Source organism: Procambarus clarkii, chromosome 18 (genome assembly GCF_040958095.1).
Source record: "Procambarus clarkii isolate CNS0578487 chromosome 18, FALCON_Pclarkii_2.0, whole genome shotgun sequence".
NCBI lineage: Eukaryota > Metazoa > Arthropoda > Malacostraca > Decapoda > Cambaridae > Procambarus > Procambarus clarkii.
In genome coordinates, this window is record NC_091167.1 from 26,610,290 (window position 1) to 26,637,169 (window position 26,880).

A 26,880-nucleotide genomic window follows, 5' to 3' on the forward strand; every position below is an offset into this window, starting at 1 on the left:
AGGAAAGATTTATTATTTGCAACGAATTCCTTCAACTTTTTTCTTAAGGGCAATTTCATGATATAGATATTAATCAAGTGCTTCATTAGCCCCGCTCAACATTTATAGGTTAAATTCGCTTCATAATAAAATCGCTCACATATGTTGGATCAATACGCTACATATTAGCCTCGTTATACGCGGCAAATTAACCTCGCGTAACATATAGTGGATTATAAGCTACACATTAACCTCTTTCAAGATGCGTTGGGTCAATGCGTTGTAGCCTAGTGACTGTTGTTGTTGGAACAGTTGCCAGCGCCTCGTTACTGCCTCATAGCCCTTTATTGATATCTATGTTCTCCTCGCAACACGAAGGAAAATAAAACTATGTTCTATAAATAAATATTGGCGTCTTTATTATTACTTACAGTATATTACAATATTTTCTCAGGACGAATTGTGCTTTACAAGTAAGTGTACAACATTGTGACATTGACCAAAGGTATTGCAGGATAAAGACTCCTAGTGGTCGTGTGCATCCCACACGGGTTGCAATGAATAGAAAATATTGTTGGGAGCGAGGCGATGCATTACGCGTCCTCTTACGAAACCTCTACATCATCTTTTCTCAATTTCAGCGGCTTTGTTTACATTTGTTAAATAGTTTATGAGCTTTGAAACACTACGAGGTTAGTTTAGAAGAGCAATAACCTTGGGTTATGGAGCTTCAAAGCTCCGAAACTGTTCAATAAATAATAATGCCGTTATTATTGATAAATGATTTACAGGTTTCGTAAGTGGATGCGTAAATGCTTCACGAATCTTGGTTATTGAAGCTGTTAACACAAGCGACCTACACCACAAGGTTGACAAGCTTTCGTCCCAAGTTGGCAACACTTTACAAAGCAAAGTTCCAGCTGTTTCTGTGAGAATTCGCGTCCAGTTATTAAATGGTATAAAAGTATCACATTTGAATAGTTTTTTTGGGGGACGGGAAAAATATATTTTTTTATTTGCTACATGTTATTCTGAACAGTGCTAATATCTGCTATTTAATTGGATAGTAAGCCATCTATTTGCCCGCTAAAGTTATCCCGTTTAGGTTATGACGCAATTGCTGGTACCATAAAGCACAGTCCTAAGTGGAACATGCGGCGAAGCTGCGTCTGACGAAGCTTCACTGCAGAGCCAGAAGTGGCACTCACAGAGCCAGAAGTGGCACTCATAGAGCCATCTAGCGTGCCAGACTAGGCTCCACCTACGGCTACGTTTATGGTAAGGACTACGACCTAAGAAGCACCCCAGCAGATCCTCACCCCAAGTTAAGAGAAAGAAGCAACACAATCTCTACCGGAACACTGTATTTTGTGTCCGTTCAACTCCAGTAGAGATACAATAAATACCCACACGCATAAAGTTACGCAGAAAGTATAGGAAACTTGCAGAAGGCGAGGCCGGTGGGCGACACCCCTACGAGGCCTCTTAAGTGTAGTAGGCTGCAGAAGAACCTTGTTTCGTGTAGTCTAGAGGCAAGGAAAACTACTCGGATTAAAAAATTTAGACAAATAAACGCACTGGCCGGGATACCCAAGAGAACTCTTCAAGAGGGGGCTCCTACAGTCGTGGGAGTGTCATGGGTGGGAGCCTAGAGTCATCATTGGTGAGAGAAGGTAATTGTTGAGGGTCCCGGGCCGGCGTGATGGTGGTGGCCTCTACTCCCGCCCCTGCAGCACAGGCAACACTCCCGCCCCTGCAGCACAGGCAACACTCCCGCCCCTGCAGCACAGGCAACACTATACTGGCAGGAGCAGTTTCCTTTTGGCACAGCAATCCCGACAGTGCGCTCACCGCTGCTGGTGACGCGCCAGTGACCAGAGTAAGGTGGTCCTCTTGGATCATGAAATAAATATATAATAAATAGCGTTCAATAAATACAAGATCACTATGGGCATTAATTCAATAGAGACGAATCGAAGACCATTCTCGTGGCATCCACTTATATGGTATAATACTGGATTTACTCTCGTTTACATAATTGATGTATATGATGGCACGAAATTGTAACCAGACGCCAGAGTGAAGAGAGAACAGAGCGCGGGAAAGACCACCAGTGACATCCTCTCTTCAGGCCTGCTGGTGATGACAACTGTCATAGAGGTTCGCGTATGTATCAGAGATGTGGGTAGGGTGAATGTGGGTGGGTATTTAGGCATGGGTTTTGTCGGTGCAGGGGGGGCCATTGAAGGGCCAGTTGCAGGCTGTGATACCAGAGTCATAGACGATGGTGATGGGGCAGTCGAAGACGTGGAGAGTGAAGCGCTCCACCCAACGGTCCCAGTAGCACTCGTAGAACTTGTCGCAAGTGTCTGGGTGTCGGAAGAGCCCCGCGCGCTCGCACACCTCCGGGCCCAGGGTGTCGTCGAAGTCCCGTCGTCCACCTGGGCCGAACTTCTGCAACTTGCGTCCGGACGTGAGCTTGGCCACGAGTGAAGGTCCTCCGACAGCAGACTTCCTTGATCCTCCGAATCCAGCTCCTCTTCCTGAAGACTTACCAGCCGTCCCTGAGGGGTAGGGACCGCTCGGACCATCAGGTCCCACGCCACCCACGCCGCCCACGCCTCCAGTGTGTCCAGGCTTACCTCGTCCACCTGATTCACCATTACCGCCATATCCACCACGACCTCCTGATCCTCCACTCCCGCCAAATCCACCTTGGCCCCCTGATCCTCCACTCCCGCCAAATCCACCTTGGCCCCCTGAACCTCCACTCCCGCCAAATCCACCTTGGCCCCCTGATCCTCCACTCCCGCCAAATCCACCTTGGCCCCCTGATCCTCCACTCCCGCCAAATCCACCTCGATCTCCTGATCCCCCACTCCCGCCAAATCTACCTTGGCCCCCTGATCCCCCACTCCCGCCAAATCTACCTTGGCCCCCTGATCCACCACTGCCTCCAAATCCACCTTGGTCCCCTGATCCACCACTACCGCCAAATCCACCTTGGCCTCCCGATCCACCACTACCGCCAAATCCACCTTGGCCCCCTGATCCACCACTTCCGCCAAATCCACCTTGGCCCCCTAAGCCACTACTGCCGCCAAATCCACCATAGTCTCCTGACCCACTACTGCCGTCAAATCCACCATGGCCCCCTGATCCACCACTACCGCCAAATCCACCTTGAGCCCCTAATCCACCACTTCCTCCAAATGCACCTTGAGCCCCTGATCCACCACTTCCTCCAAATCCACCTTGGCCTCCTGTTCCACGTAGGCCTCCTGATCCACCTAGGCCTCCTGATCCTCCGGAACTACCTGATCCACTACTACTTCCAGAGATACTTCCTCCATATCCATCAAGGCCTTCAGATCCACCACGGCCTTCAGATCCACCACGGCCTCCAGATCCTCCACGGCCTTCAGATTCACCACGGCCTCCAGATCCACCACGGCCTTCAGATCCACCTCGGCCTCCTGATCCACCACGGCCTCCTGATCCACCACGGCCTCCAGATCCACCACTTCCTGATCCAATGCTGAAGTGACTCGCCCCACTAACAGCACCATCGATTCCTGATCCACCAAATCCGCCATGTGTTCCACTGCTTCCATCTGATCCAGCATGCCTTGATCCACCGCTACTGCCACGTATGGCATGACCTGATCCACTGCCTCCTGCAAATCCACTGCTGCCACTTGACTCACTGCCTCCTGATCCACCAGTAATACCAAAGTGGCTAAGTCCACTTGTAGAAATTGCATCTACTGATCCACTTTGGCTCAGTGATCCACCACTCCCGCCATATCCACCACTGATGCCACTTGAACCACTGGCTCTTGATCCACCACTGATGCCACTTGAACCACTGGCTCCTGATCCACCACTGATGCCACGTGATCCACTGGCTTCTGATCCACCATAGCCGCTTGATCCACCACTAATGCTTGATTCACCATGGCCTCCTGATCCGCCAGTAATCCCAAAGTGACTAAGTCCACTAGATGAACCTCCTCTTCCTGATCCACTTTGGCTCAGTGATCCACCACTTCCGCCATATCCACCACTGATGCCACTTGAACCACTGGCTCTTGATCCACCACTGATGCCACTTGAACCACTGGCTCTTGATCCACCACTGATGCCACTTGAACCACTGGCTCTTGATCCACCACTGATGCTGCCTGAACCACTGGCTCTTGATCCACCACTGATGCTGCCTGAACCACTGGCTCTTGATCCACCACTGATGCTGCCTGAACCACTGGCTTCTGATCCACCACTGATGCTGCCTGAACCACTGGCTCCTGATCCACCACTGATGCTGCCTGAACCACTGGCTCCTGATCCACCACTGATGCTGCCTGAACCACTGGCTCCTGATCCACCACTGATGCTGCCTGAACCACTGGCTCCTGATCCACCACTACCACTAAATCCATCATAACCTCCAGAGCCATCATGGCTACCTAATCCACCACGTCCTGATCCACCCTCAATGCTAAAGTGGCTCACAGCACCAGAAGCTCCATTGCTACTAGATCCACCGCCGCCTACCGATCCACCAAGACCGTTAAATCCTGAACTGCTATATCCACCACTGCTGCCACTTGATCCACGGCTGCCACTTGATCCACGGCTTCCACTTGATCCACGGCTACTACTTGATCCACCACTGCTACCACTTGATCCACCGCTAATACCAAAGTGGTTTAATGCGCTAGAGGAGACCCCTGATCCACCACTGCCTCTGGATCCACTACTCCCAGATCCACCAGACGTGGCCTCTGACCCACTTGTGCTTCCATATCCACTACTGCCGCTTGATCCACTGCTTCTAGAACCACTGACTTTTAATCCACCACTACCTTCAAGTCGGCCATTATCGCCTAATCCACCACCAATACTAAAATGGCTCACTCCACTGGAGGAACCACTGCCTCTTGATCCACCGGTGGTGCTCAATCCTCCAGTTATACCTCGTGATCCACCACTGCTGCTGCTTGATCCACCACTGTGTGTGTACCCACTGCTGCTGCTTGATCCACCACTTTCTGATCCACCACGGCCTCGTGATCCGCCATGACCTCGTGATCCACCACTGCCTCCAAATCCACTACTGCCGCTACTTGATCCACTGCTTCCAGATCCGCCACTTACACTGAAGTGACTCAATCCACTGGACGCTACTTGTGATCCACTACTGGTTGTACTTCCTGATCCATCATTACCTGCGTATCCACTGCTGCTGCTGCTTGATCCACCACGGCCTCGTGATCCGCCATGACCTCGTGATCCACCACTGCCTCCAAATCCACTACTGCTTCCAGATCCGCCACTTATACCGAAGTGACTCAATCCACTAGACTCCCCTTGTGATCCACCAATGGTAGCACTGCCTGATCCACCAAGACCACGTGATCCACTACTACCACCGTATCCACCGCTACTACTATCACTTGATCCACTGCCTCTAAATCCACTACTGCTGCTGCTGCTTGATCCACCACTTTCAGATCCGCCACTAATACCGAAGTGACTAAATCCACTTGATGCTCCTTGTGATCCACTACTGGCTCTGCTGCCTGATCCACCACTGCCTCTGGATCCACTGCTTTCAAATCTACCACCACTAGCTACTGATCCACCACTAGCTACTGATCCACCACTACCTACTGATCCACCACTACCACCGTATCCACCGCTACTGGTATCACTTGATCCACTGCCTCTGAATCCACTACTGCTGCTGCTGTTTGATCCACCACTTTCAGATCCGCCACTAATACCAAAGTGACTAAATCCACTTGACGCTCCTTGTGATCCACTACTGGCTCTGCTGCCTGATCCACCACTGCCTCTGGATCCACTGCTTTCAAATCTACCACCACTAGCTGCTGATCCACCACTACCTACTGATCCACCACTAGCTACTGATCCACCACTAGCTACTGATCCACCACTACCCACTGATCCATCACTACTACTGTATCCACCGCTACTGGTATCAACTGATCCACTGCCTCTGAATCCACTACTACTGCTGGTGCTGCTTGATCCACCGCTTCCAGATCCACCACTAATACTAAAGTGACTAAATCCACTTGATACTCCTTGCGATCTACTACTGGCTCTGCTGCCTGATCCACCACTACCTCTGGATCCACTGCTTTCAAATCTACCACCACTAGCTGCTGATCCACTACTAGCTGCTGATCCACCACTAGCTACTGATCCACCACTAGCTACTGATCCACCACTACCCACTGATCCATCACTACCACTGTATCCACCGCTACTGGTATCAACTGATCCACTGCCTCTGAATCCACTACTACTGCTGCTGCTGCTGCTTGATCCACCGCTTCCAGATCCGCCACTAATACCAAAGTGACTAAATCCACTTGACGCTCCTTGTGATCCACTACTGGCTGTACTGCCTGATCCACCACTACTACCTCTGGATCCACTGCTTTCAAATCTACTACCACTAGCTGCTGATCCACCACTACCACCGTATCCACCGCTACTGGTATCAACTGATCCACTGCCTCCAAATCCTCTACTGCTGCTGCTGCTGCTACTTGATCCACTGCTTCCAGATCCTCCACTAATACCAAAGTGGCTAAATCCACTAGACGCTCCTTGCGATCCACTACTGGCTTTAGTGCCTGATCCACCAATACCACGTGATCCACCACTTCCAAATCTACCACCACCACCACGTACTGATCCTCCACTGATGTTGCTGCCACTTGATTCACTGCCTGCCGATCCACCACTACCTCCGTATCCACCGCTACTGATATCACTTGATCCACTGGCTCCAAATCCACTACTGCTGCCGCCTGATCCACTGCTTCCAGACGCGCCACCGATACCAAAATGACTCAATCCACTAGACTCCCCCTGTGACCCACTGCCGCCAATACTGCTTGATCCGTAAGCCTCCGATCCACCGAACTTAGTCGACTGGCGGTCTCCAAGTGACTGGACGCTGCTCCCTGAAGCCTGCGAGCCGAAGGGATCAAAAGTCTTGCCGCCAGGTGGAGGCTCGTAGGCATATCCCGAGGCCTGACTGCCAGAAGAACTGGACGAAAGACCTGAAGACCCAATAGAGAAGTGGCCAGAAGAACCAGACGAAATGCTCGAAGTGCCAGGGGAAAATTGGCTTACAGAACCTGACGAGAAGTGACTTGAGGAACCAGAAGAGCCAGAAATCGGTCCGAATGGAACCGAAGGCTCTTCGTAGGAATATCCGGTAGATGGTTTAAATTGAGTGGGTGTTGGAGTCGGCCTCGGTCTTCCAGGTTCGTATGGACTGGGTGTTGCCTTGAGGGTGGTAGCGGGGGAGACTGGGCGAGGCGGTCTGAAGCTGGGTGTGGGGGTTGGACGAGCTGGAGTTTGGTAAGTGGCAGCTGAAGTTGGGCGGGACTTCGGTCTGTAAGTGGTAGGGGAGGATGGCCTGGATGCTGGTTTGTAAGTGGTAGGGGAGGATGGCCTGGATGCTGGTTTGTAAGTGGTAGGGGAGGATGGCCTGGATGCTGGTCTGTAAGTGGTAGGGGAGGTTGGACGCGGGGAGAGCGGAGTTGATGGCTGAGTAACAAATGGACTGGCTGGGGTTTGGTATGAGTACCCACTAGATGAATCCTCTTCACTTGACGATGACCCAAGAGTGAATGGTGTCGTGGGTCGAGAACTTGAGTATCCAGGAGACGAAGACGGTCTTGGCGACCCTCCACTGGAAGAGCCTACAGGATCAAAAGGCCTCGACGGAGTTGTGTAAGAATAGCCGCCCGAAGTAGGACTTGCGGGTGTGGCCGAAGATGTTGGTCGTGCAGTACCGCCGCCACTTGCTGATCCACCACGTCGTGATCCACCACGTCGTGATCCACCTCTGTCTCCATATCCTCTGCTACTAGTTGATCCACTGATGTCACTTGATCCACCGCTCCCTGATCCATCGTGTCCTAGGGAGCCTCTACTACTTTCGAATCCACCACTGCCAACAGAACCTTGCCCTGATCCAATACTACTGCCTGATCCACCATGTCCTCCTGATCCACCACTACTGGCAAATCCATCACTTCCGCCTACTCCACCACTTCCTCCTGATCCACTACTGCCAAATCCACCACTACCCCCTACTCCACCTTGTCCTCCTGATCCACCAATACTGCCAAATCCACCACTACCGCCTACTCCACCATGTCCTGATCCACCACTACTACCAAATCCACCACTTCCGCCTACTCCACCTTGTCCTCCTGATCCACTACTGCCAAATCCACCACTACTGCCTACTCCACCATATCCTGATCCACCACTACCCCCTACTCCACCTTGTCCCCCTGATCCACCACTACTGCCAAATCCGCCTACTCCACCTTGTCCTGATCCACCAATACTGCCAAATCCACCACTACCGCCTACTCCACCATGTCCTGATCCACCACTACTGCCAAATCCACCACTTCCGCCTAACCCATCTTGTCCTCCTGATCCACTACTGCCAAATCCACCACTACCCCTTACTCCACCATATCCTGATCCACCACTACCGCCTACTCCACCACGTCCTCCTGATCCACCACCACTGCCAAATCCGCCACTACTGCCTACTCCACCATGTCCTGATCCACCACTACCCCCTACTCCACCTTGTCCCCCTGATCCACCACTGCCACCTACTCCACCATATCCTGATCCACCACTACCGCCTACTCCACCGTGTCCTCCTGATCCACCACTGCCAAATCCACCACTACCCCCTACTCCACCGTGTCCTCCTGATCCACCACTACTGCCAAATCCACCACTTCCGCCTTCTCCACCATATCCTGATCCACCACTACCGCCTACTCCACCATGTCCTGATCCACCACCACTGCCAAATCCACCACTTCCGCCTACTCCACCTTGTCCCCCTGATCCACCACTACTGCCAAATCCACCACTGACACCTACTCCACCATGTCCTGATCCACCACTACCGCCTACTCCACCACGCCCTCCTGATCCACCACTACCGCCTACTCCACCATGTCCTGATCCACCACCACTGCCAAATCCACCACTACCCCCTACTCCACCGTGTCCTCCTGATCCACCACTACCGCCTACTCCACCACGCCCTCCTGATCCACCACCACTGCCAAATCCACCACTACCGCCTGCTCCACCACTGCCAAATCCACCACTACCACCTGCTCCACCACTGCCAAATCCACCACTTACGCCTACTCCACCTTGTCCCCCTGATCCACCACCACTGCCAAATCCACCACTGACACCTACTCCACCATGTCCTGATCCACCACTACCGCCTGCTCCACCACGTCCTCCTGATCCACCACCACTGCCATATCCACCACTTCCGCCTATTCCACCACGTCCTCCTGATCCACCACCACTGCCAAATCCACCACTACCGCCTGCTCCACCACTGCCAAATCCACCACTACCGCCTACTCCACCTTGTCCCCCTGATCCAGCACCACTGCCACCTACTCCACCATGTCCTGATCCACCACCACTGCCAAATCCACCACTTCCGCCTACTCCACCACGTCCTCCTGATCCACCACCACTGCCAAATCCACCAGAGGAAGATAGAGACTGTGAGGTGCTGGGAGAGAAAGAAGTGGGGGACTTGTCGGGGCCAGAATAAGAATACCCAGCGGGTGTTTTACTGACTGGAGACCCACTGCTGGGGGAGAACACTGTCAGGGCTGACGTTACTGCTGACCCGGAGGTCGATGGGCGGCGCGAAGTCGCTGGGCGGCGCGAGGTCGATGGGCCGCGCGAGGTCGCTGGGCGGCGCGAAGTCGAAGGGCGGACAGTTTGCTGGGGTTCGGAGTAATCATATCCAGAGGTTGTTGAGACAGGTGAGGCGGGAAGGGTGTCAGTGGCGGGTGTTCTGTGGCCGCTGGAGCCTCTGCTGCTGGAGACTGCGGAAGGCAGCCCTTGTGAGGGGCGAGAGTAATCGTATTTCTCGGCTGCTTGACCTCCTGAGGAAGTACCGCGGCCATCCAACTGATCTAAGGATGAACCGAAGGCGCCAGAGCCAATACCCGTGCTACCCTGCTTTCCGCGCCCGCGAGAATGTCCTCTTGACTTGGTGCCCGAGAATGTGGACTGTTCCGAGGACACGAAGCTCTTGTAAGACAGTCGCTCGTTACTGAGTTCGGCAGAAACTATGATGCCTTTATCGACGTCGTACACGCCCTTCCCACCGATCGTCATCTCAACAGAGCTGCAGTCCGTGCAGCTCTCCCTGCCTCCCTCACGAAGACTCTGGGTCACTGCACCGCTGCTCGCTATGTTCTTGCCTCGGCCAAACCCACCTGTTGCTATGGCATCCACCCGCACCGGTACTGCGCCCGCTGCCACGCCATAGTCGCCGGGAGCCTGGCCACTTAGTCCACAAGAACCTACTAGCCAGGGCCAGTTGCAGATACCGTTATCTTCATCGTAGGCAAGACCGAATGGACACCTAAATTCATACTGTAAGTAAGTGTCGTTGCCGTAGTAGTCTCTGCAAGCGAAGAACCAGCGACAGTTCTCCGGGTCTGTGAAATACCCTTCACCTGGACAGACAAACTTCTTGCGGGGCACCGGGAAGATCTCTGATGATCCGTCGCAGGGAGGAGCCGCCGAGGGCCAGGCGCAGATCTCCCAGCGGTCGTCAAACACCAGGCCGTTGGGGCACGAGTACTCAAAGACGGTGAAATCATCGATATATTGGTTAAACTTTACGCAGCGATAAAACTGGGAACAGTCAGCAGGGTCCCGGTAGTAGCCCTGGCGGGAGCACTCGAACCGGCTGTCAGAGGCGTCTCTGTTGAGGGGGAGAGAAGTGTGAGAGTCACATACTGCACCAGCCTCCATGCTGAGGAGAGCCTGTAGCTTCACACTTATCTATATTCTTACATGCATAAACAAAGCCCGCATATATATACAGGATGTCCCAAAAGACAAAGGGAAAACTGGCTTTTATTTTACATTATTTGTTTTGTTTACATGTAGTATGCCAGCAATATAAAGTTTATCTTTTAATCTTTCTAGCAGAATCAAATATAAGAAGGTTCACTGGAAGGGAAACGCAGCATTAACATAATACTGTACAATCAAATGGTCGCGTTCACTTTACTTCAACAGAGATAAACACTTCAGGAAAATGAAGCATAGAGAGGAGGGGTGATAACTCACCTGAAGGCTTTGATGGCTCCTGTCCTGTCCACCACGCGGACTATCTTGTAGGGAGAGTTGCGCAGGTCCCCGCGAGTAGCGACGGATACGGAGTTGACGGACGACTCTGCGGCCTCCAGGTCGTCCACCAGACTCTGCAGAAGGGCTCGACGTGGGGTCCTTGCCAGCTGCAGTACGGAGGCTCACGTTACATGGGACGGAGTGTGTGTGTGTGTGTGTGTGTGTGTGTGTGTGTGTGTGTGTGTGTGTGTGTGTGTGTGTGTGTGTGTGTGTGTGTGTGTGTGTGTGTGTGTACTCACCTATTTGTGCTTGCAGGATCGAGCATTGACTCTTGGATCCCGCCAGGGATCCAAGTGTGTGTGTGTGTGGATCCATGTGTGTGTGTGTGTGAGAACACACGAACACGTAAATTAGCATCAACACAACAAACTGATCTGGGCGTTCCTAAGCCATTTGAGCTTAACAACAAAGTTAACATGTTCCAAATATATCCTACACAATAAATGAAAACAAAGTATGATCAAAGGACCTCGTATGGCTGAGGGCAGTACCTGGGTGAAGGTGTCGTAGACGGAGGAGAGGATGGGGAAGGCGCCCTGGCTGCAGGAGTCTCGCCAGTCATCATGGCGGAGGTTGTGAAGGGCGACGCCGGCCAGACCCCTCAGGAGCACATACTTGCTCTGCTCAAGAAAGTCTCCATCAGCCACTAGCTCTCCAATCACTCTTTAACAATATTATTAGCTACACATGAAGGCAAAGTGATACGGTGTTCAGTTCTATTTTTCGAAGGAAAGCAAGACCTTAATCCTGATCAGACTGTTAACTACAGTCCCCGTTGGAGAGGTGTACAGGTCTCTATACATTATACACCAAGCAAACCTATAACATTGTCAAGCAAACCTATAACATTGTCAAGCAATCCTATAACATTGTCAAGCAATCCTATAACATTGGAACTATGAGATGCACAAGACTAGAAACTATTGACAGTCTTCAAAATGTCAAACTACGTGAATGGTATGCCTTTACTGATGGTTGTATACAATTAAGCACAGGTAGAACAGGTTGTGCACGTGCATTAGCTACAGCAAATGAAGTGAAGGGGTCAAGTACACGACAAAGACTGACCTTCCGGATATTTATCCAGCCACTGACTACCTTACACACAATGGTGTGCAGTGATGTGTTCCTCACTCTATTAGTGCTCTGCAGTCTCTAAATTACCCATCACAATGAATGTCTCGTGTAACTTATAATATTAAATGCAATGTGATTTTTGACACTGACAATAACATTCGCATTAAATTTACTGGAATTCTATTCATATTGGAGTTGCAAAGGATGACTTTGCAGATCTTGGTAGCGAGATGTGCAAGAAAATAATACAGATTATCGTTGGACTAACTATTGCAAATTTTAAAAAATATACAATAAAATGACTACATCAGTTTGAGAAGAACTAAGAATTATTTGAAAGTGACATTTAAAAACTAAGAAAAATCTTGTAATAATAATAATAATAATAATAATAATAGTGAGGTATTTGTGTGTCAGCAAAGTAATGGTACGAGGCAGCATGGTGTAGTTTTAGCTACAGGTCCCACCGGTCACAGTTACTGTGGCTGAACCATGGCTACAGGTCCCACCTGTCACAGATACTGTGGCTGAACCATGGCTACAGGTCCCACCTGTCACAGATACTGTGGCTGAACCATGGCTACAGGTCCCACCTGTCACAGATACTGTGGCTGAACCATGGCTACAGGTCCCACCTGTCACAGATACTGTGGCTGAACCATGGCTACAGGTCCCACCTGTCACAGATACTGTGGCTGAACCATTGCTACAGGTCCCACCTGTCACAGTTACTGTGGCTGAACCATGGCTACAGGTCCCACCTGTCACAGATACTGTGGCTGAACCATGGCTACAGGTCCCACCTGTCACAGTTACTGAGCCTGAACCATGGCTACAGGTCCCACCTGTCACAGTTACTGAGCCTGAACCATGGCTACAGGACCCACCTGTCACAGTTACTGAGCCTGAACCATGGCTACAGGACCCACCTGTCACAGTTACTGAGCCTAGACCATGGTTACAGGTCCCATCTGTCACAGTTACTGAGCCTGAACCATGGCTACAGGACCCACCTGTCACAGTTACTGAGCCTGAACCATGGCTACAGGACCCACCTGTCACAGTTACTGAGCCTAGACCATGGCTACAAGCCCCCACTTGTCACAGTTACAAGAGTAGACTATAAGACAATTGAATGAAATGGTTGTGAATTAAAGGAGCTATATAATGTGTTACGCGACGGGGTGTTTCTGTCAGCAAGTGTTGTATGCCTGGTATGGCTGGTAAGTAACTAAGTAAATAATCATCAAAAGAAGGCACCAAGAGGTATGGCTGGTGACGCCTGTGGCTTAATAGGTCTCTTGTAGCATGTGTGGTCCGTTGTCTTGTGTGATGGTGACACTGATCACTATTGGAGCCAATTCCCGCCAAACACACACCGAAACTACGACGTTGATACAACGTTTGAACACGTTTTAACACCTAACCGGTTATAACAACCAATATAACAAGTTGTAACAACGTTCTAATACGTCATAAACACGTTAAGCCAAGATGTAACAAGTTTATTACAAGTTGTAACAAGCGGGAAATAGAGACAGTTACGGTTTGTGCTTCCAGGGAAGGAGCCCAGCTGATGTTGTTGTTTAAGATTCGCTACCTGGAACAAGAAGTTCCAAGTAGCTCGGGCTATGGTGAGCCTGTATTGCCCAGCTGATAAACTTAAGTGTTGGGTGTCTTGATATACCTGGTATAGATGTGTGTGTGTACAGTATATGTGCAACAATATGTACTTGGCGTCCGTTGATCAAGTATTCTGACGGCAGCTGATCTGGGGAAAGGCCAGATTCACGAAGCAGTTACGCAAGTACTTACGAACGTCTACATCTTTCCTCAATCTTTGACGACTTTGGTTACATTTATTAAACAGTTTACAAGCATGAAAACTTGCCAATCAACTGTTGTTATTGTTATAAACAGCCTCCTGGATCTTCGGAGCTCATTAACCGTTTAATAATTGTAAACAAAGCCGCCAAAGATTGAGGAAAGATGATACAGGTTCTTATGTGCTTGCGTAACTGCTTCGTGAATTTGGAGCCTGGGTCTCTTATTTAATTGCTTCCCTTTACCATTACCATTTACCGTATTTTCCCGAATCCAAGTAAATGGAAATCAATACCTGTTCTTACGAACTGCAAAATCCCAACTGTCCGTCGCGGACGGCTCCTGTTCCGAGTCTTGCTTCATAGGAACTTCCACTTAGGTCGTCTTAGCTTTCAAGTTTCGTATATTAAGTGTTTGCTCCTTCCCCCCCCCCCCCCCGCCGTGTCCCATCCATGCCAGTGTGTACTGTTGCCTCTCCTATGTTAATGTGTTTGTGTCTGTCCCTTCAGTTAACCACGTACTTTATTAACTTTACTTTATTACCACGTACTTTATGTGGCAGGGGCGGTCAGGCCCCCCTGCCACATCTCGTGTGCCGGGCCCCCCTGCCACACCTCGTGTGCCGGGCCCCCCTGCCACACCTCGTCTGCCATACTGAAGTCTCCCTCTGCCAGACGCACCGGGCTTGTGTCATCTTCTGACAATATAAAACTCACGTCGCCGCGTCACAAACATCGGCCCGCCGGCGTCACTCCAAGAGTCGCGTTGATTACCAGTCGTCTACTACATCAGTCGTTTGCTATCACCAGTCACGGTGACCACCAGTCATTTCACCTGGTCCCCAGTCGCCGTCGTCGTGGTCGTGGTCGTCGTGGTGGTGGCCAGCAGCGTCGCAAATGTGGTGTCATGGTGGTGGTGGTGGTAGTCGTTAAGGAGTCGTGCTCCCCCACCTTGATCTTAACGCTGGTGGCGTCGTCGAAGGCGAGCCAGGTGGTGTTGGAGAAGGCGTAGGGCCCCGTGAGGTCCTCGTCGCGCTCCACCGTCCAGTTGCCGCTCGCCATCATGACACACGCCTGGGGAGAACGCACCACGTCAGCCCCAGACTGCTTCACCCAGCTCTACGCCTTCCTTCCCCCCACCCACACCAACACAAGTATATATAATTAATGCCAGAAACAGGACAAGAGAGAGAGAGAGAGTAGTAGAGACCTGCGAGTATGGGGTGAAGACTGGAGTCTTCAGGGCGGAGGCGCCGACGGAGTTGTCGTCTTGGTGCTTGAGGGTGAAGAGTGCGGCTGTGGTGGGCACTCCCAGCACCAGGCGCTCCAGGGGCACTCCCAGGCTCACCACCAGGTCCACCACAGAGTCCTGCGACGCAGACATTGTTAAACACGCGCCACACGGGCAGGCGGGACACAACCCACTACACCAAGTTATTGCATAATAAATAAAATAACCACTAGTGATGGTAGTGCATGCAGTGGTGGTGGTGGTGATGGTGGTGGTGGTGCATGCAGTGGTGATTGTGGTGATGGTGGTGGTGCATGCAGTGGTGATTGTCGTGATGGTGGTGGTGGTGGTGCATGCAGTGATGATTGTGGCGGTGAATGTGGAAAGGGGTGATTAGTGGTGGTAGGGGAGGGTGATGGTGGCGATTGTGGTGGTCGTGAAGGAGGGCGAGTGAGGTAGGGGTGGGGAATGGTGATGTTTGGAGCTGTATGGTGATGTTGTGGGTGGTGACGGCTGCGGGTGAGGGGGGGGGGGGCGGGTGAAGGAGGCTCACAGCGTTGTGGAGGTCGGAAACCCCCATGAGGCGAGAGTGGTGGAAGGTCTGGATGGCGGCGTCAGGCCTGGCGACCTCCTCCTCCGTCAGGTTGTGGGTGGGTAGGCTGAAGAGGTCGACGATCCTGCGGGGGGTAAGGGAAGACACGCCCATGTCAGGTCTGGTCGATCTTGCTCTACAGCCTCGAGCTACACCTTCCTTCAGTCTTGGCTCTCGTGCCAGACATTATTTTGTGTTGACTCTTAGGCACCTTGGCTCATAAACTCACACGCACCAGGAGATACGATATGATAGAGCACTAGACGACTGCTGAACTGAAGGTGGAGCTCGGTAACTGGAACTCAATCCAAGCAGGTATAACTAGGTTAGTGCACACACACACACACACACACACACACACACACACACACACACACACACACACACACACACACACACACACACACACACACACACACACACACACACAGCCTAAACAGACGATAGACTTGGTGGAGTCTTAAGACAAGTGAGAGCATACACCTACTTGGCCAGTTCCTTGAGGTCGTATCCCTTGACGATGTACTCCGGGGAGGGGGAGAGGGTCATCATGAGGAGGATGGTGTGGGTGGTGGAGGCTGTGGGGGTCGTGGAGGCCGTGGGGGTCGTGGGGGTCGTTGGGGTCTGCTGGGGTCGCCTTCTTCTCCCAAGACGTCTCACCGCTTCACCTCTAACCCGCTGCCCTCTTTTGCGCGCCTTGGCCACCTTGGGTGTGGCGGCCAGGGTGGAGTGGGTGGGCTTGGCGGTGGTGAGGCTGGGGTGGTCCTCCACCTTGAAGTAGTCCTTGGAGACAAACATTATGGCTTAAGTTTTCATGTGTGGAGGCAGTTTGCGTTATATACATATTTTTGTCGTGAATATCTGGTTGTAAAGCGTAATAGTAATTAGGCACAGATGAGTTCTACATGTGAGAGACGCAAAAGACGACGCAGCGTCAGTTGTCACACTGCGTCACGCAATGATAATACGACAGTAGGAGAAGTGAGGCGGAAGGTTAACAACAAGAGTACTGTGAGGCTACGAGATGGCCGCCGGTGTACGGGCAGCAGAGACTACAAGGCGGGAGAGACAGGCAGTGTAGAGACATACGCCAGCACCAGGCGCGCGGGTCTTCCTCAACACCACCAGAGACACACACAGCGGTGGGCACCGAACTGTGTTGAGGTGACCACCCGCCTGACGCCGGAGCCTGTGCGAGCCACACCCACACACCGTCTACGAGAACAACAACAGTCTACGAGAGAGTGATACATCCTGCAGAAGGCGGGAAGGTGCGGGGTGGCGTGAGGTGAAGACCCGAGGCTACGTTGACTGACTGTATAACTCACTCTGAACTTGACCCGCCCACGGTACGGCCGTTTAGGTGACTTTGTGTTGTTCTTGCCTTCCTTGTCCTCTGTCTTCTCCTTATGTGAGTGGTGTGTCACCTGGAAGCTTACCTCAGCGGGAGTGGGCCTGAGCGTCACCTCGTACTGGGAGCCGGAGTCCAACTCCGCGTAGTCTGACCCCGAGCTGAAACATCCAATGTCTCAATTAGCACAACACTCTTGCACGGTGAAGTTATTAATCCATAGAAGGCACCATGTCTCGAAGACTATGTTGCCCCGTCGCCAATGAAATCATAGTCCGCTTGATCCCAATGGACTACTCGAAACATGTACCCATTATTTATTATTTGCATTTACTATTTGTGTCTGCAAAACCGAGCTATTAGCCTCTCTAATCCATCTATTTGTCCTCTATTATGTCTACTATATATATTTCTCTTTAACACACTTTACACACACTTTCACACTTTATACACACTTTTGTATACACACTTCCAAATGTAGACATGATAGAGCCCAGTATCATAGACTGTGCAGTTTATGAAAGTTGAGAGACGGGACCAAACAGCCAAAGCTCAACCCCCGCAAGCACAACTAGCTGAGTACACACACACACAAACATCCCCAGGAAGCAGCCCGTAGCAGCTGTCTAACTCCCAGGTACCCATTTACTGCTAGGTGAACAGGCGCATCAGGGTTAAAAAAAAAGTGTATAGGGTTAAAAAAAAAAACTTTGCCCATCTGTTTTCGCCTCGGCTGGGAATCGAACCCGGGCCCTTAGAACTGCGACCTCCCACCCCCTCCTCCCCCCAGCGCCGTCCACTCAGGCGCGAGGGCTCCCCAAAATTACTACGTAAACAGAAGGACGGATTGTTTTCATTCACAGGGTTATTCATTCCCAAACACGGTGGCACAGGATTAATCACCATTTGGCCTTTGTTGATGAGGTCGGGGGTGATTATACGGTGGATTACGAGGCTGGAAAAAAAACTCACCGCCCAACGTGGGGCTCGAACCCACGACCCCGAGATTAAGAGTCTCGTGCTCTACCGACTGAGCTAGCCGGGCTTGGGAGACAGTGGCTCTGGGAGCCCCACAAGAAGCACCCACAGTGTTCTTACATGGGGTGCTGCACCTGTAGTGGCTTACTGAAGCAAGTCAAGGATGCATCCACCAACATCAACTCTTATATCACCGAAAACTGTACGGTGTTTACAGCAATGAGCGGGAGCGGGAGCACGTGCGCATGCGCCCTCCTGCCCCCTGGCCCATGGCGGGAAACACTCTTCACCTCTTATCTTAATTTTGTATTGAATTTCATTTAATTTAACTGTTTATTTTTAATATTTTTTTGTTTACCTCCATCTATGATGCATATATACATTCATTATTACAACACGCAGACAACTTTTTATCTTGGAAACTTAAGACACAGAAAATATGACATTATTGAAGCGTAAGCTGAGACTTGCCTGTCGAGCTCCAGCTGTGGCTCAATGGTGGTCAGTCCAGCGTCGTCACCTTCCTCTGTCACCGCCTCCGTCACCTCCTCCAGCAGGGCTTCCGTCGGGTCGTCTTGGGCTGCTCTGCGACTCACGCTGTGGACTCGCTGGTCCAGAACTAGTCGCAGGACCTGCAGGAGGATCACCGTCAAAAGTTACACAGGAGCCGAAGGATATCACCATTAAATAAAATACACATCCAGGTCTATAAACTCGCTAAGTTTACATTGATGGGAACATCACAAGTGTTGACATGGAGACGGGAATATGGAGAGGCTGAGTGAGTGAGTGTGTGTGTGTGTGTGTGTGTGTTTACTAGTTGTGTTTTTGCGGGGGTTGAGCTTTGCTCTTTCGGCCCGCCTCTCAACTGTCAATCAACTGTTTACTAACTACTATTTTTTTTCCCACACCACACACACACACCCCAGGAAGCAGCCCGTGACAGCTGACTAACTCCCAGGTACCTATTTACTGCTAGGTAACAGGGGCACTTAGGGTGAAAGAAACTTTGCCCATTTGTTTCTACCTCGTGCCTCGTGTGTGTGTGTGTGTGTGTGTGTGTGTGTGTGTGTGTGTGTGTGTGTGTGTGTGTGTGTGTGTGTGTGTGTGTGTGTAGGAGGGTGTTGTGAGGGGCCCTCCACACACCAGGGGGCCCCCACCAGGGGGGATCCCAGTGAGGGCAGGTGTATATAGCTACCGTGAGGGCAGGTGTGTATAGCTACCTTCATGAGCGTGGTAAGGTCGTCCTTCTCCTTGTGGCCGCCGGCGGCGCCCGGCCAGCGCCAGTCCACTTCGATGCCGTCGAGATCGTTGGCGACCAGGAAGTCGAGGACGCCCTTGGTGAAGTTGGCCACGCCGTCGACGGACGCCGTCAGCAGCGAGAAGGTCTCGCTCTTCACCCTGTCTCCTCCCACGGACACCACCACCCTCAGGTCCGGGTTCTTCTCCTTCAGCGCCTTCACCTCCTTCATGTCTGGAATACGGGAGGTCGAAGTTGTAGGTGATAGTGAGGGGCAGGTGTAGTGGTACTCCCACATATCCAGCAGGTGTAGTGGTACTCCCACATATTCAGCAGGTGTAGTGGTACTCCCACATATCCAGCAGGTGTAGTGGTACTCCCACATATTCAGCAGGTGTAGTGGTACTCCCACATATCCAGCAGGTGTAGTGGTACTCCCACATATCCAGCAGGTGTAGTAACTTTGTTTAATAAAAAAAAATACCTATTTAACTTGAAGCGGAAGTATGCGAGGTCACCTGAACTGATGACATAGTCTAATGGGACTTTTATGGACTTCAAATAATTAAGGAGGCAAGGTAATTAACAAGAGAGAGGACTGACACTGATATGGCACTTAGAAGACATATGAGGACAAGGGGGGGCTGGAATAAGACGTTGGGAAGGTATAATGCACACACACACTCATTGACCATCGAGGATCGAACGTAGACCTGCAAGACGGGGCGAGGCCTCCGTTGTACCGACGACTCCAAGTGGGTGTAATGAAATGTGCCACGAATCTGAAGACTGTTCCTACTGTTTAGAGAGCACTTTAGAGAGAGAAAGAAAGAGAGAGCACGATTATATAACACTTTGAATGGGTCAGGATAAGGATTTGGGATGGGACGGAGGGAAAGGAATGGTGGCCAGGAGGCAGAAAGATATACACTTACCAGTGAAGAGAGGCGCTTGAGACTCACCGAGGGTGGAGGAGAGAGCCAGGTCGGTGTGGAGGGTGGCGCCGGTGACCACCAGGACCGTACACTTGCAGGGGTCGAGGGCAGCAGCCACAGCACCTGCCTCGCTGTCACCACTGCTGTAGTAGCACACCACCTCCGCCCGGGGCCTCACCTCCCCGCACCCGTCTGTAAGGGGGAGTATACCGTCAGTCTGCTGTTACAGCCACTCTACACCCCGGGGGCATGTCCCCTACACCCACCCACACGCTCTTGTCAACTGTCGCATACACACGCCCCAGTATCATACAACCATCACTAATAACTGACCAGAGAGAAGGTGGGGATGGGGGGGGGGCAGAGAGGTGGGGCAAGGGGGAAAGACAGACATACAGCCAGATAGACCCGGGCAACGCCGGATAACCCCCCCTCCCTCGCCTCTAGTACATATATATACATACAGGAGAATATCCGTTTGTATGAGACTTTAGGCGACATGCTTAGGGCTAGCCTCATTAAACTTTTCAGCATTGACGGTTATTTTATTGGGGGTGTGAGGGTCGTCCCAGTGCCCTATGAAGCACGACCCTAATGGCCCATCTTTACCGAGGTCTGTAAATGTGAAATGTTCGGTGTAAAGTCCATAGACTTTAGCACCAGTTTTAAATAATTGTGAATTAAGTTTATTGACTTTTAAAACATGTTCAGGTGACAGATTTGCGTTCTGGGTGCAACCTTATAGCTACATTGATGGGGGAAGGCGTGTGTGGACAGGGAAGGGGGAGACGGGGAGGGCAAGCATGCTGGGAGGAGACGGGGAGTGTGAACTGGAGGAATGGAAAGCGTTTGTGAGGGGTACATGGGGGGAGGGTGTATAGATGGGAGATGGAGAGGACGTATGAGAGAAGACCCGGGTACCGCCGGGTACCTCATCTAGTACATCATATCCTACCAGACATGTTTCATACCTGTTGTGTACCCTAAGTCAATGTCGGCCACGGTGTTCATATTATGTTTATGGGGGGAGAGAGGGAGGGAAGAGTCTGCCCCCCCCCTAGTGAGAGCACAACCAAAGCACAGAGCCACAGAGCCAGAGCTCAACCCCCGGCAAGCACAATTAGGAGAGCACGTGACACAAACACAAGGGCCGCTCCTCCAGGCAACAGCTAATGCACCCAACCTCTGTTTTTCAGCGCCGCCGGAGGCGAGAAATATTACATTAGCTTCGTAGGGGCTTCCCCTGAGGGAGTGAGAGGCTCCGGGGGGTCGGGGGGTCACAGGGGACGGAGGGGGGGGGATAGGAAGGTGAGGGAGGGGGAGGGGTAAGGGAGAGAAAGGGGGGCGGGGCGTCAAGATCAAAACACTGATGACGTCAGGGCCTCGAGACTCCGCCCACGTCTCCTGAGACGCCGGGTGGGGGGGAGGGGGAGGAGGGAAAGGGGGAAGGAAGGGGAGAGGGAGGAGGGAAAGGGGGAAGGAAGGGGAGGGGGAGGAGGGAAAGGGGGAAGGAAGGGGAGAGGGAGGTGTCTTACACCCTCAGGGGGGCGGCGACACCAAAATTGTATCAAGTAAGCCATTAAAACCAGATTAGTTTACTAACCAAAGAACATGTACCGTCGTGGTGCCCACAAGCTTAAGCTACAGTCAACCCCACCCCCAATTCCCCCCCCACACCCCACCAAAACAAAATAGCTCTTACCGTAAATAAAACACGACACAAGAACCACAGGTTGAAAGACGACTGACAGATAAATTAGAGAGTCGACTTTGATCCGCGAGAGTGACGGGACCGGCCGGAGGCGTTCGACGCCCGCCATTTAAAAGTGGCGCCAATCCAATTACTGGCGGCGAGGCAGGCGACGACTCCTGGGCCTCCCCGATGGCTACTGATACAACACGACTACTCAGCACGACCTCACAACACCACCACACAACACCACCACACAACACTACCACACAACACCAACACAACACGACCACACAACACCACACCACCACACAACACCACCACACAACACTACCACACAACACCACCACACAACACTACCACACAACACCACACACAACACCACCACACAACACAACACCACACCACCACACACACACACACAACACCACAACACCACACCACCACACACACACACACAACACCACAACACCACACAACACCACCACACACACACACACACACACAACACCACAACACCACACAACACCACCACACACACACACACACACACACACAACACCACACCACCACACACACACACACAACACCACAACACCACACAACACCACCACACACACACACACAACACCACACAACACCACAACACCACACAACACCACCACACACACACACACAACACCACACAACACCACAACACCACACAACACCACCACACAACACAACACAAGCCTCTCACTATGACTCTCCCACTTGCTGCTACTCTATTGTTTGTGGCGCCAACCTCACCCAAGCCGTCTACACTCCCTGGTTAACTTATACTAATTACGTACAGATCAGCTGCGAACATCCTCAGTCATCACATATACTTCAACAGATCATTAACTTAACTTGAGAGAGAGAGACAAAGCTCTCTATATAGTCTTCTGGTACAGTAGATATATAACAAATATTTTACATCAGAAAACTTAAAATAATGATAAGAATAATTATAAGTACTCGGATCCTAACCCGAATTATAATTTCAAAAAAATACAAAGATAAACAGTTAATGAAAATAATAATTATGAGAGAGAGAGAGAGAGAGAGAGAGAGAGAGAGAGAGAGAGAGAGAGAGAGAGAGAGAGAGAGAGAGAGAGAGAGAGAGAGAGAGAGAGAGAGAGAGAGAGACAGAGAGAGAGAGAGAGAGCACTTACGGACGGAGGCGAGGAGGAGAGGGACACACAGTAGCGAGGCCCACATCACGAACACTGGAAAAATAAAATTATGAAATTAATATCACGATCAGCATTGCAAGTTCATATAGTTGAACCAAACCAAGACCAAACCTGGATCCCCCCCAACATGAATCAAACATGAGGGGACAAAGCTCTCTGGTCCACTGGGGGACTACACACTACCTGACGGAGGGTACAGTTGACAGTAGCTAACACGAATGAACAACAACTGTCTGAAGAAAAAAGGATTTGCCACAAATTGGCAGGTAGGCCTATATGTCTTGTCTCATATGAGCCAATAGGCCTACTTTACTTACAACAAAAGACCTAATGCATTGTTCTTACATAATGGTCTTAATGAGGAAGATAATGAGGTGATAGTGATAAGCCAATAGTGAATATGGAGGATTATGGTGACTGTGATAGTGACGAATACAGTGACATCACTACAATACAGTGACAACACTACAATACAGTGACAACACTACAATACAGTGACAACACTACAATACAGTGACAACACTACAATACAGTGACAACACTACAATACAGTGACAACACTATAATACAGTGACAACACTACAATACAGTGACAACACTATAATACAGTGACAACACTACAATACAGTGACAACACTAGAATACAGTGACAACACTATAATACAGTGACAACACTACAATATAGTGACAACACTACAATACAGTGACAACACTATAATACAGTGACAACACTACAATACAGTGACAACACTACAATACAGTGACAACACTGCAATACAGTGACAACACTACAATACAGTGACAACACTACAATACAGTGACAACTCTACAATACAGTGACAACACTACAATACAGTGACAACTCTACAATACAGTGACAACACTACAATACAGTGACAACTCTACAATACAGTGACAACACTACAATACAGTGACAACACTATAATACAGTGACAACACTACAATACAGTGACAACACTAGAATACAGTGACAACACTATAATACAGTGACAACACTACAATATAGTGACAACACTACAATACAGTGACAACACTACAATACAGTGACAACACTATAATACAGTGACAACACTACAATACAGTGACAACACTACAATACAGTGACAACACTATAATACAGTGACAACACTACAATACAGTGACAACACTACAATACAGTGACAACACTATAATACAGTGACAACACTACAATACAGCGACAACACTATAATACAGTGACAACACTACAATACAGTGACAACACTAGAATACAGTGACAACACTATAATACAGTGACAACACTACAATATAGTGACAACACTACAATACAGTGACAACACTATAATACAGTGACAACACTACAATACAGTGACAACACTACAATACAGTGACAACACTGCAATACAGTGACAACACTACAATGCAGTGACAACACTACAATACAGTGACAACACTACAATACAGTGACAACACTACAATACAGTGACAACACTACAATACAGTGACAACACTACAATACAGTGACAACTCTACAATACAGTGACAACACTACAATACAGTGACAACACTACAATACAGTGACAACTCTACAATACAGTGACAACACTACAATACAGTGACAACACTACAATACAGTGACAACTCTACAATACAGTGACAACACTACAATACAGTGACAACACTACAATACAGTGACAACACTATAATACAGTGACAACACTACAATACAGTGACAACACTACAATACAGTGACAACACTACAATACAGTGACAACACTACAATACAGTGACAACACTACAATACAGTGACAACACTACAATACAGTGACAACACTAATGTAGTCCATGGTGAGGTCAGCAATACTCACCATTAAGATTCAGGTTCATTCACTCTCACTGGGAACCTGTGGAGGGAGAAAGACAGTAATCAGAGAAATAATAATCATTGATAATTGACCTGTGTGTGTGTGTGTGTGTGTGTGTGTGTGTGTGTGTGTGTGTGTGTGTGTGCGTGTGTGTGTGTGTGTGTGTGTGTGTGTGTGTGTGTGTGTGTGTGTGTGTGTGTGTGTGTGTGTGTGTGTGTGCTCACCTAGTTGTGCTTGCATATGTCTAATTGAGTAGACTTCGATCCCTTGGGCCACCCTGGACCGCCCTGGACCACCCTGGACTACCCTGGACCGCCCTAGACTACCCTGGACCACCCTGGACCGCCCTAGACTTCCCTGGACCGCCCTGGACCGCCCTGGACTACCCTGGACCACCCTGGGCCACGCCCTGGAGCACCCTGGGCTACGCGCTGGACCACCCTGAACCACCCTGGACCACTCTGGACCACCCTGGACCGCCCTGAACCACCCTGGACCGCCCTGAGCCACCCTGGACCCTCTGTGGGCACAGCAAAATGCCCGGTGCCGTCATTGCACACGGCGCCACTTGTGTAAGGAATCATTCAGAACTTCGTATATCACATATGTCAGACCAATAGTGGAGTATGCAGCTCCAGCATACTTTATTTATAATTTATTTATAAATCCAAATTAGTCAAAGAACACGAAATTGAACATTTGACTCTCTGTAAAGCATATTATTTATTGGTCAGAGTTCCGTCTTCTATCGAGGACTGGCTTTTCTTCCTCTTGAATAACGGCGTTGTTTCTGACTCAAGAAAGCCCTGGGTAAATACTGGTTTGGAAATAGGGGGTGGTTAATCTGTGGTACAATAGGCGTGAGCCACGCTTGGTTGTTTCAAGCGTAGGTTAGACATGTATATGAATGAGTTTGGGTGGATATATATTAGGTAGGGGCCAATATAGGCCTTGTGCAGTGTGCTTAGTTCTTGTGTTCTCCAACTTTAGGGGGGGGGGGAGGTTGTTCTACTGATACTATTTGATTTGTTATAGATTATTATTTCAGAAGTGAGACGAGTGAATGAAGTTATATTCGATTATAATTATTATATGAAGAATGAAGTTATGAAGTTATATATTGAGTGAAGTTATATATATTATATATAAAATGAAGTTATATATATTATATATAAAATGAAGTTATATATATTATATATAAAATGAAGTTATATATATATAAGTTGAAGTTATATATTAACCAAACCGGAGTTGTTGTTCATCCAGTCTATGATATTATTGAACACAGTGTTCACCGGGAGAACACAGTGTTCACCGGGAGAACACAGTGTTCACCGGGAGAACACAGTGTGAACACTCCCCCCCCCCCTCTACGTTTTAATCAGTTAAAAATACCTTTAAGAAACGTAAATATGTCCGCCTCATTATATTTCAGGTGTTTAATCAGCCTAAACACCACCTTACTCGATTAAGTAAATATTTCATACTAATCTAACCACACCTAGTCTAACCCTAACCCTTCCTAACCTAGCCTAAACCTAAACCTAACTCATCCTAACCTAACCCATCCTAACCTAACCTAACGTAAACCTAACCCATCCTAACCTAACATAATTAGACCTTGCTTAAGC

General features: G+C 50.0%; 1 protein-coding gene and 1 non-coding gene across 5 annotated transcripts in view; both read right to left on the minus strand.

Moving 5' to 3' along the window:
• Positions 1 to 372: 372 nt before the first annotated feature.
• LOC123754332 (uncharacterized PE-PGRS family protein PE_PGRS54) overlaps positions 373 to 26,880 on the minus strand; it is a 139,575-nt gene continuing 113,067 nt past the window's right edge. For 3 of the 4 annotated variants that reach the window (XM_069326407.1, XM_069326408.1, XM_045736632.2), the window contains 13 exons: positions 25,253 to 25,288; positions 23,364 to 23,417; positions 20,505 to 20,669; positions 19,526 to 19,776; positions 18,774 to 18,934; positions 17,302 to 17,485; positions 16,461 to 16,756; positions 15,935 to 16,058; positions 15,361 to 15,519; positions 15,102 to 15,224; positions 11,742 to 11,870; positions 11,191 to 11,357; positions 373 to 10,819 (listed from right to left, as the gene is read on the minus strand). In XM_069326407.1, the coding sequence (XP_069182508.1) occupies positions 2,188 to 10,819; positions 11,191 to 11,357; positions 11,742 to 11,870; positions 15,102 to 15,224; positions 15,361 to 15,519; positions 15,935 to 16,058; positions 16,461 to 16,756; positions 17,302 to 17,485; positions 18,774 to 18,934; positions 19,526 to 19,776; positions 20,505 to 20,669; positions 23,364 to 23,417; positions 25,253 to 25,271 (10,464 nt within the window). In that variant the 5' untranslated portion in view covers positions 25,272 to 25,288 and the 3' untranslated portion in view covers positions 373 to 2,187. The remainder of the gene's footprint in view (positions 10,820 to 11,190; positions 11,358 to 11,741; positions 11,871 to 15,101; positions 15,225 to 15,360; positions 15,520 to 15,934; positions 16,059 to 16,460; positions 16,757 to 17,301; positions 17,486 to 18,773; positions 18,935 to 19,525; positions 19,777 to 20,504; positions 20,670 to 23,363; positions 23,418 to 25,252; positions 25,289 to 26,880) is intronic. The other variant, XM_069326409.1, reaches the window with a different exon arrangement.
• TRNAK-CUU (transfer RNA lysine (anticodon CUU)) lies at positions 18,297 to 18,369 on the minus strand. The gene has a single exon. It is a non-coding gene; the product is annotated as a tRNA-Lys (tRNA).